The sequence below is a fragment of the Pipistrellus hanaki genome, assembly GCF_964339955.1.
Source record: "Pipistrellus hanaki genome assembly, chromosome: 11".
In the NCBI taxonomy this organism is placed as follows: Eukaryota; Metazoa; Chordata; class Mammalia; order Chiroptera; family Vespertilionidae; genus Pipistrellus; species Pipistrellus hanaki.
Window position 1 is genome coordinate 3,191,322 of NC_140513.1, and position 9,846 is coordinate 3,201,167.

At 65.2% G+C, this 9,846-nt stretch overlaps 1 protein-coding gene across 1 annotated transcript in view; it reads right to left on the bottom strand.

Annotated features, from left to right (window-relative positions):
- HMCN2 (hemicentin 2) overlaps positions 1 to 9,846 on the bottom strand; it is a gene marked incomplete at its 5' end in the record, with an annotated part of 130,533 nt that overhangs the window by 13,757 nt on the left and 106,930 nt on the right. Inside the window, 10 exon segments of the mRNA XM_084899127.1 lie at positions 1,208 to 1,398; positions 2,313 to 2,447; positions 3,350 to 3,563; positions 4,398 to 4,588; positions 5,543 to 5,677; positions 6,027 to 6,161; positions 6,581 to 6,688; positions 7,523 to 7,687; positions 8,109 to 8,230; positions 8,942 to 9,098. Of these exon segments, the coding sequence (XP_084755253.1) occupies positions 1,208 to 1,398; positions 2,313 to 2,447; positions 3,350 to 3,563; positions 4,398 to 4,588; positions 5,543 to 5,677; positions 6,027 to 6,161; positions 6,581 to 6,688; positions 7,523 to 7,687; positions 8,109 to 8,230; positions 8,942 to 9,098 (1,553 nt within the window).

The window sequence follows — 9,846 nt, forward strand, 5'->3', positions numbered from 1 at the left end:
TCTAGAGATTGAGAGGCATAGCTGATCTCAGACTCCTAGAATTCATTACCAGGGTGCTCTTTTCAGAATATCCACAGGTGGGCACTATTGCAACACCTGCCTGCACACAGTTAAAAGTGTAGACTTGGGGGGCCAGACCAATATGGGATGAGATTCCGGTCCATTGTTAACCGTACTGAAGCCACTACTAGACATCACCATGTTTCTGGGGTCTCAATTACCCCATCTCTAAAATGGGGATAACAACAGCTAGGATTGTTGTGGCATCAAATGAAATCATAGTCACCCAGTGCCTGGTACGTATGTGGTACATCCTCAGGTCAGAGTAGCCATTATTACTGCTACTGCACCAGTCCTATGATTAGTGCTATCTAGGGACAGGCTCCCAAAGGGGCAGGATCAAGGACCCCTAAGATGAGCCTGACAGGAGTGAATGGTGGATTTCCGCATGACCCCAGGACTTGGGACACAGAAGGGAAGATGCAGGGGGGCTGCCCAGGGCACAAGGCTTTGGAAACGGCATGAAGTAGGAGTCAGGAGAGCCGGGGTATGCTCCTGCCTCAGGGCCTCTTGGCTCTGGGCCTCTCTGACCCTCAGTGTCTTCCTCTGTAAAATGGGTGCTCTTACCCATCTACCCTGCCCCATGGGGTTGTTGTTATTGATAACCTTTACGGCCATTACCGAGGGGCCAGCCACTCCTAAACACCTGGTGTAGGTCACCGCACTGATCTCTGACTGTAAACCTCTGAGGGAGAAATGATCACCAGCCCCTCAAATGGGTGGGGTCATCGAGGCACAGGAAAGTGAAGTCACTGGCTGGAGTCACCCCAGTTCAGTGGTCGGCAAACTGAGGCTCGTGAGCCACAAACTAATGAGTTTGCCGACCACTGCTTAAGGCATTACCCTTACCCAGAAGTTTTGACTTCAGGTTAAAGACTTTAGTACATTATTAAAATGTTTTTTAAGTGTTTTTCCCTAAGGCCGTGGTCCTCAAACTCATTAGTCAACAAAGCGGCAAACCGCGGCTCGCGAGCCACAGTTTGCCGACCACTGCCTTAGATGTTGTGGGGAGAACCTCTGGGTAACGGGCAGGACAGAGTTTTGCAGGCTGTAGGGTGTGGTGCCAACCTCAAGAACCCTCTGAGCAATCAGAAAAGGCCCAGGGCTGTCCCAGATGCCCCGCCTAACGCGCCCGGCCCCTCCTTGCCTCCGTCCTGCGGATGGTCAGTGAGCCGTTCTGCAGCCGGTGCCGGAGACGGCTGGCCCGCAGCGGAAGGCCATCTTTGATCCAGTGGATGTCAGGCGCCGGGTCTCCGTGGACCACACAGTCCAGGTGGACGCTGCCCCCTACAGGCTCCACCAGGTAGGAGAAGGCTTCCCCTTGCAGGACAGGAGCCTCTGCACCATGGGACATGAGACAGGGAGTCAGAGAGGAGGGCCCTCAGGCTCAGCCTCCCCTCATCCTGTCCCCAAAGACCTGTCCCCAGACCCCAGGAGGGCCGAGTACAGTCCACACATCAGGGACAGCAAACAGCTCCATGTGATGGGTCACGTGAAACAGACTGGTGGCGGCTGCCAGGAGCTCTGCTGGGAAAGATCTGAAGCCAAGTGGGAGCAGGGCGGCGATTAATTAGTGATGTCTGGGACAGGTGCAGGGTGGAAGGCAGTGTAATGAGTGTCCTACAGCCGCTCTCATGGACAGACACTGCAGCTGCAGAGTGCCTGCTGGGGGCTTTGGAAAGCAAGGACCACGTCCCTGGTCCCCACCTCACTCCAACCTTAAACCAATGGCTGCACCTTCCTGTTTCCTGAGAGAGACTCTACCACAGCAGCCGCTGGGGCCTGGTGCCTGGGGCTGCTCACTGCCCTCCACCAAGCCCCGCCCTCCCCATCCTGAAGGTGAGCAGACTGACACGTGGTCAGCACCGGTTCCTGGCCGTTCCTGACTGAGCAGGGAACCCTGGGCGGGCTGACAAGCCTCATGCATTTTCCTGCCAGAGTGCCCGACCCCCGGGCCTGCCTCCCGCACGGCCCCGTCCAGCTGCTCGGTTGGTCGGATCCTGCAGGCTGGCTGGTCAGATCTCCATCCCACCCGCAGCCAGGCTGCCCCGGGGATTGAAAATCCCTCTGAGGGGCCCCCGCCCCAGGGAGGCCGGGCCACTGAGTCAGGGTGCACCCGGGCCTCCGAGTTTGTGAGGTCCCAGGGGCGCTCATGTGCAGCCAGAGTGGAGAACGACTGGTTCCGAGGTCGGGAGGCCCGTGAGAGGGAGCCCAGCCGGTCTCGGGAGCAAAGCCCAGGGCTGGCGCCTCACCCTTCACGTGGACGAAGCTGGCGGCCTGCACGCGGCCCACTCGGTTCTCGGCCCAGCAGACGTAGGTCCCGCTGTCCGCCCGGCTGACCGCCGCCCTCTGCAGCGTGCTGCCCCCGTCCTGCTCGGACACGCCCTCTGTGCAAAGAGAGAGACCGCTCAGGGGCTGCGAACTCCGGCCGAGCACCCAGGGGCGCCTAATCCAGACACAGCAAACCTCTCCCCACACCTGCGGACCATGGCCTGAGGGCTACTCAACACCGAATCCAATCAGTCTGCAGGCAGAGGTCTCTGGGTGCTTTGGGTCTTTGCCTGATCTCCGCGGGGGTTCCTGGCCCGGGGGCGGGGGAGAGGGAGCCCAGGCTGCCTTAGAGGAGGTGGGTGAGGGGTGCCTCTCACTGCCAGGCCCACCCTGTGAGCTGGGTGAGCGGCGGGCAGGTCTCTGCGGCTGTTCCCATGAGCCTCTGCACGGACGCCTGCCGTCTCCGCCTCACGGTGAAGGAGCTGGGCTCAGAGCGGCTGGGTCACTCGCCAAGCTCTCACCGGGACGCGGGGGGGGGGGTGGGGGGAGATTGAGGGGGGATAAAGCCTTCTCCTGGGTTAGGAGGGCCTGCAGCGACTTCCTGCATTTCAGCAGCCCAGCAGACATTTGCTGAGCACCTACTGTATACCCTTCAGCCCCTAAACATCCCCTGGGCCCCGGTAGGAGCCCGAGCCCGAGCCTTCGGGAAAGAGGCTGGCCCAGGGCCTGCAGGGGGCGCCGCAGCCCCTGGAGGGAGCACCGGCCTGTCCTTGGCCTGAGGTCCCAGGGTTGAGTCTTTTTTGCAGGTGGCTTCTTGCCAGGCCTGACGTGTGGCCATCACCCATGGCCAAACCCGGGTTTGCCCCAACCGCCCTGCCCAGCGCCATGTCTGGATACCCAGAACCTACAGCACCCACTAACACCCTCTTCCTCCCTGCTAGTGGGGGGCTCCCCGCTGCTGGCCCTCCTTGGCCTCCCAGGCCCCGTGCTGTCCCCCGGCCCCGCCGCAGGCCCAGACCTGTGACCGGCAGGTCGTTGACGGTCCAGCCGATGCGGGGGGTGGGGCTGCCCCGGGCCGCACAGCGGAGCCACAGCCGGTCCCCGGGGCGCAGGCTGCGGTCGCCGGGCAGGGTGGTGAAGACGGGCAGCGCCAGGATGGTGAGGTGCACCCGGCGGCGGGCGCGGCCCACGGGGTTCTCGGCCGTGCAGGTGTAGGTTCCGGCATCCTGGCTCTGTGGGCGGAGGGCGGGGTCAGCCGAGAACTCAGGTGCTCAGGGGGCAGCCGGCCAGAGGCGGCGAGCTGCCCGAGGTCCCTCAGCTAGCCCAGGGCCGGGCCGCACCCCTGCCGCTCCGCAGCTGCAGCTTCCTCATCCGAGCCCTGACCACGCCCTCGTCACAGTTTCCACTTACCGGGCACCTGCTATGTGCTGAGCACCTACTATGTGCTGAGCTCTGTGCTCACAACCTGCCCGGTGCCAGCACATCCACGCTAACCCTGCCCCTGAGGAAGCTCCTGCTTTTGGCGACTTCTCCAAGAGAAAATGTCCCACCGCGCACCCCGGCAGGGCCGGCGCCTCACCCCTGCACCACCCGGCCTCCCGCGGGGCGGGGTCTGCGGTGCCCTGAGCCCCCCAGGTGTGTCCGAGCGGCCGCACCTCTGGAATCACAGCACCGGCCAAGTGCCGATGGGGAGGGGCGGGGCTCCTCCGGTCCACATCAACCCGAGGCTGAGAGCCACCAGGCGCGGGCTGGGGACACAGAGCCACGGCCACACCCCTGCCCCCGTCCGGGCTCCCTCCCTCCCTCCCTCCCTCCCTCCCTCCCTCCCCGGAGCTCGAAGGAGGCCCATGTTCCAATCGTGGTTCTCCCTGGGAACAGCGTGGCGTGGGGCCCCTCGGAGCCTCAGTGTCTTCATCTGCTCCCGGGGGCAATGACCCCATCTCCCCAGGATCCCGGGCGGAGTCTGCACGGCACTCAGCGTGACCAGCAGGGGGTGCAGTGATGCTCACGGCCCCCTCCTGTTGCCATGGTTCCCCTCAGCCCGCCGGTCGGGGCCGCAGGCTCACCTCCGAGTTCTTCACCAGCAGCTGCCCGGAGGGCTGGATGCTGAACTTGCCCTCGGCCGCGGACACAGGCCGGCCGTCCTTCTCCCAGCTGATGTCGGGCTCGGGGCTGCCCCGGGCGGCGCAGGGCAAGAGGGCGTGGGAGCCTTCGGTGGCCGCCAGGTCGGGGAGGCCAGTCTCGATCACGGGAGGCGCTGTGGGGACGCGAAGGCCCTCTCGGGGACTGGGGCTGGGGACGGTGGGCTGCCCCTGCCCCTGGGCCCTTGGCACACCCCTCAGCCCCTCCTCCACCCCCGTCTGCTGCTTCTACCAACGCTCTGGGCACAGACCGTGGCCCGTGGTCTGGACACCTGGGGGACTCGAGCTTTTGGAAGAGCTGTGAGAGGGTTACCTCCTCGCATACATGTGCACATGTGCATATACCACACTCATACACACGCGTGACTAAAGCTTCCGGACAGAGGCCTCCCTGGCCAGGCTGCCCGTGGGCCCAGCTCCCTTCTGCCCCGGGGAGGAGCTCAGGGGGCAGGGGCAGGCCACCGGCCTGGCAGGTGTGTGCCTGGCCCTCCAGTGACCCGCAGAGAAGCTCCGAGGCACAGGGACGAGGAGCGCCTGGACAAGGAGGCTGGGGAGGAGCCAGGCGCCCCTCGGGAATCCCAGCCAAAGCCCGAGCCCAGCTGTGCACAGCCGCCCACGGGGACAGCCCCGAGACGCCCCCACAGCCGGCCTGGGTGAAAGCAGGCCCGGCCCGGCCCACACTGGACATTGCTGGGTGCCGTGGGGACTTGGGGCCAGTGATGTCTCTCTCTTTGGAGACCACCCTCGGTCAGACCCAGGCGAGGCCACGGTCACTGCCTGTGCAGGAGGAGGGACGGAAACGGCCGTTGCCACAGGGAAGCTGACATGCATGAGGCTGAGGAGACTGTTGTCCCCTGAGAGGCCGCGGAGTCAGAGGCGCCCGAGTTCTATCCGACGTCAGACCCGGGCGCCATGTTTTCTCTGAATTCCTTCTGGACCCACAGCCGGTGCCGGGGTAGGGGAGAGGCAGGGGTCCCCCCGCCTGGGGTTCAGAGCCGGCGGAGGAGCGAGGGGCCCTGGGAGCCTCGAAGCCCCTAGCTGGCCGGTCCACCTCGGCCTCCCCGGCCCACCTTGCACCACCAGCCGGGTTTTGCCCATGGCACTGCCCGCGCTGTTCTGGGCGATGCAGAAGTAGTTCCCGGTGTCCTCCGGGCGGGCGTGGGCGATCCGCAGCTGCCCGCTGGGCAGGACCTGGGCATCCCGTCCTGGATCGGTGAGAAGTCGGGGGCTGAGGGCTGGGGCCGAGGGACCCCCGAGGAGGGCAGGAGGGGCTTGGGCTGTCCCGTCAGGCCAGGCAGCAGGTGGCACACTGGCCACGGGGTGGGTGATGCGGGGACAGGGATGTGGGAGCTGGACCCAGAGCCCAGCCAGGCAGTCCCCTCTCCGACCCCCAGCCCAGCCCCGAGCGCTCAGCCCCGCCTCGGGCTCTGGGTGCAGGAGTGAAGGGGGGTGGGCTGTCTGACCTCCCTCAGAGGCCCCCCTGGATGGGGGTGTGGGGGGGACCCCAGGCCCATTCTGCCTCCTCCCTTAGGCTCTGGGCTCAGCGGGACTCACCCTCGGGGATGCTGAGCCCCTCCTTCTGCCAGGTGACGCTGGGCCGGGGGACGCCCCAGGCCGGGCAGGGCAGCAGCACCTCCTCCTCCACCAGGGCCCGCATGACGCCGGGCAGCGGCTTCACCACGGGCGAGGCTGTGGGGAACAGGGCTGAGTCCAGGGGCCCGGAGCACCGGAGAGAGGGGGCTCCGGAGAGAGGGGGCTCTGGAGAGAGGGGGCTCCGGAGAGAGGGGGCTCCGGAGAGAGGGGCTCCGGAGAGAGGGGGCCCCGGAGAGAGGGGGCCCCGGAGAGAGGGGGCTCCGGAGAGAGGGGGCTCCGGAGAGAGGGGGCCCGGGAGAGCGGGGGCTCCAGAGAGAGGGGGCTCCGGAGGGGACAGGAGCTTCTGGAAGCTTGGGCACGGAAAACCCAGTGGGCTGCTTTACTCCCAGAGCCTCCAGGAATGAGATCACAGGCCGGCATGGGCCTCGGACCTGGTCCTCAAACACCCTCCCCCGGCCCAGCTGCCCGTCGCCCTTTACCTGCTCCACCCCTGAGCCGAAGGGCCGGCCCCTTACCCTGCACGGTCAGGACCACGTGCTTGCGGGCCACGCCGGCGGAGTTCTGGGCCGTGCAGGTGTAGCGGCCGGCGTGCACGGGGAGGGCCTGCCCGATCTCCAGGGCGCCTGGGTGGAGGGGGCCGAGGAGGTGAGGGCGATGGAGACATGGCCTCAGAGATGGAGGCAGCCCGTCTTCCAGGCCCCCGACCCGGTGTCTCCGGTCCCGGCCAGCGGGCCTGCCTCCCTGCTGCTGACGGGGCCCCTGGGTCCCCGCCTGCCTCTGCTCCTGCCCCAGCATAGCGGAGGGCAAGTCCCTTCCACGCTCAGGCCCTCCGTTCCCCCGTGTGTGCGATGCGGCGTCAGACACCCTCCGGCTGTGATGCCCCAGGACCCGCACTGCCCGCCGGGAACCCCTGGCCACCCACAGCTCCCAGGCCCCGGCAGGTGCCCCGGACTGCCGCCTCCCCTGCCCTCCCTCCTCAGCCCGGGCTTCTCGAAGCACCACAGGCTGCCCCTGAGCAGTCAGGTGAAGTGGTTTCTTAACCGCCGGCGGGCGGGGTGAGCGGGAAGAGGACACCAGCCCCGCCGGGCCCCGGCCCCGGCCCCCGGGCACCGCGGCTGCCACAGGCCGGCTCCCGTGACCGCTGCCTGAGGCTGGAAACCCACAGACCCGGCCAGCGGTTCTGACTTGAGGATTTCACCAACGAACCAGCACATTTGCGTCATTTCTATCCCCATAAAGTTGCAAACTTTTTAAAAATAAATAGACATTTTGTAAGTCACCACCTGCAATCACCCTGATTTCACAGAAGAAAGCAAAGCAAAGAGAAGCCCCATTTCTGCATAAAGGATGACCCTCTGAGGCAAGCATGTCAAACTCGCGGCCCACCCCTGCTCTCGCCCTCTCTGCCTGGGTCCCAGGTCCCTCCGCAGCAGCTTCCCCGCGGCCCCCTGGCTTACCCGAAGGGGAGACACGGTAGCCACTCCCCCGGGGCCCCAGCGCGGTGCCCGCCTTGCTCCAGGACACCATGGGGGCGGGCACGCCGGAGCTGTGGCACGTGAGGACCACGGGGGCCATCCGGGTCACCATGAAGTCCGTCTGGTCGTCGGCGATGGTGGGGGGCACTGAAACCCAAGCGCAGGGGTGAGGGCCCGCCGCGGGCCGAGGGAGCACACGGCCCGCCGGGGGAGGGACGCCATGAGCAGAGGCTGGGACGAAGGACGAAGGGCCGCGGAGGGAGGGGCCGCAGAGAGAGGGGTCACGTGGCTCACTCAGGACCCCCTTTTTAAAAAAAAATTTTTTTAAATATATTTTATTGATTTTTTACAGAGAGGAAGGGAGAGAGATAGAGAGCTAGAAATGTCGATGAGAGAGATACTTCGACCAGCTGCCTCCTGCACACCCCCTACAGGGGATGTGCCCACAACCGACGTACATGCCCCTGACCGGAATCGAACCTGGGACCTTTCAGTCCGCAGGCCGACGCTCTACCACTGAGCCAAACCGGTTTCGGCAGGATCCCTTTTTGCCCCCGCCCCAACTCACCGTGGACGGTCACCTGGTACCGCCTGCGGGCCTCGCCCACCTCATTGCTTGCCACACACTCAAACTGGGCCGTGTCCTGGGGGCTGGGGGCTGCGAGGAGCAGGGCGTTGGAGGGCAGGAGCCTGGGACAGACAGACAGACGGCTGGCGGCTGAGGGACAGGCCTGGCTGACCTGAGACCAGCCAGCCATGGCCTCCCTGCCCTGTGAATCTGGAAGGCTGAGGGGGGTAATCAGGGGGCGGAATGTCTCATGACTGTTTTCCTGTCCTGTCTCTGGGCCCCAGCCCCGGTTCCAGAAGTTTCCACCTCCAAAGGTCTAGTCAGGGGGCCGTTTCCATTTCTATAAACCTCCAGGTTGCCTGCCCTCGGGGACTCCTCCTCCAGCAGCAGCCGCACCCCAGGTCATCCGGCTGTGTCCCTGAGACCTGCTGAGCAGCGGCCTCCGCGGTGCCCGGGCACAGAGGACACCTGGCCAGTTAGCCGGTGAGCTGGCCCCTTCCACACCCCCAGTGGCCACTCCCAGACCAGCCACATCCGAGAAGCGGGGAGACCCTGGGACCCTGGGTCCGGCTCCCCAGCATGAACTGGGGCTTCCGGGAATGTTTCTAAGCCGTGACCGCCGTGGCTTTATGTGTTCTGTCTGGCAGGGTCCCAAATGCCCCCCCCCCCCCATTCCGGACATCTCAGGCAAGGTCTCCCCTGCCCCCCCCCCCCCCCCCAGGATGGCGGTGGCTTTGCTGAGCCCGGAGCATGTCCCTGACCCGGCCGCCCTCGGAGACGGGCATGCCCTCCCGACCCCGAGCGGCTCAGGGACCCCAGGAGGAGGCTCATACCGGTAGGCGCCCTGCTGCAGGCGGAAGTCCAGCTTCTGTCCGTCCTTCCACCAGGCCACCAGCGGCCTGGGGGCGCCCCTGGCCTCGCAGGGCAGCGCGGCGGGGGTGTGGGCCGTCAGGGTCAGGTTGGCGGGGCCGGGGGCGATGGCGGGAGGCTCTGGGGAGAGAGCAGCGTCAGGAGACAGTGTGTGGGATGGGGGAGGAGGCCGGCGACCCCACCACTTCGTCCCACCCCGGGAAGCAGGGAGAGGAGGCAGGAGAGACTCTCTGGGGGGAACTCCCACGGGCCCCCCAAGTGTGGGTGGGGGGCCTTTGCTCACCCCCGGGGGCTGGCGACCCCTAACGACCTGTCCCGGAAGAGACCTCCGGGCAGTCACAGCCCCATCAGCCTGGCCCGGGCCAGGGTCCAGGCCAAGGAAAGCAGACCAGAGCGCCCGGCTCAGCGATTCTCAGTCTTATCCTTGCACCTGTTTTATACCTCCTGTGTTTTGTCACTCGCTCACTATAACAGCAGAGCCCAGGGGCTCAGTGGTTGAGCATCAACCTATGAACCAGGAGATCACGGTTCGATTCCCGGTCAGGGCACGTGCCTGGGTTAGGCTTGATCCCCACTGTGGGGCCTGCAGGCGGCAGCTGATCAAGGATTCCCTCTCATCACTGATACTTCTATCTCTCTCTCCCTTTCCCTTCCTCTCTACAATCAATAAAAATATTAAGTATAGCCTAAACAGGTTTGGCTCAGTGGATAGAGCATCGGCCGGCGGACTGAAGGGTCCCAGGTTTGATTCCGGTCAAGGGCATGTACCTTGGTTGCGGGCACATCCCCAGTAGCGGGTGTGCAAGAGGCAGCTGATCGATGATTGTCTCTCATCGATGTTTCTAACTCTCTATCCCTCTCTCTTCCT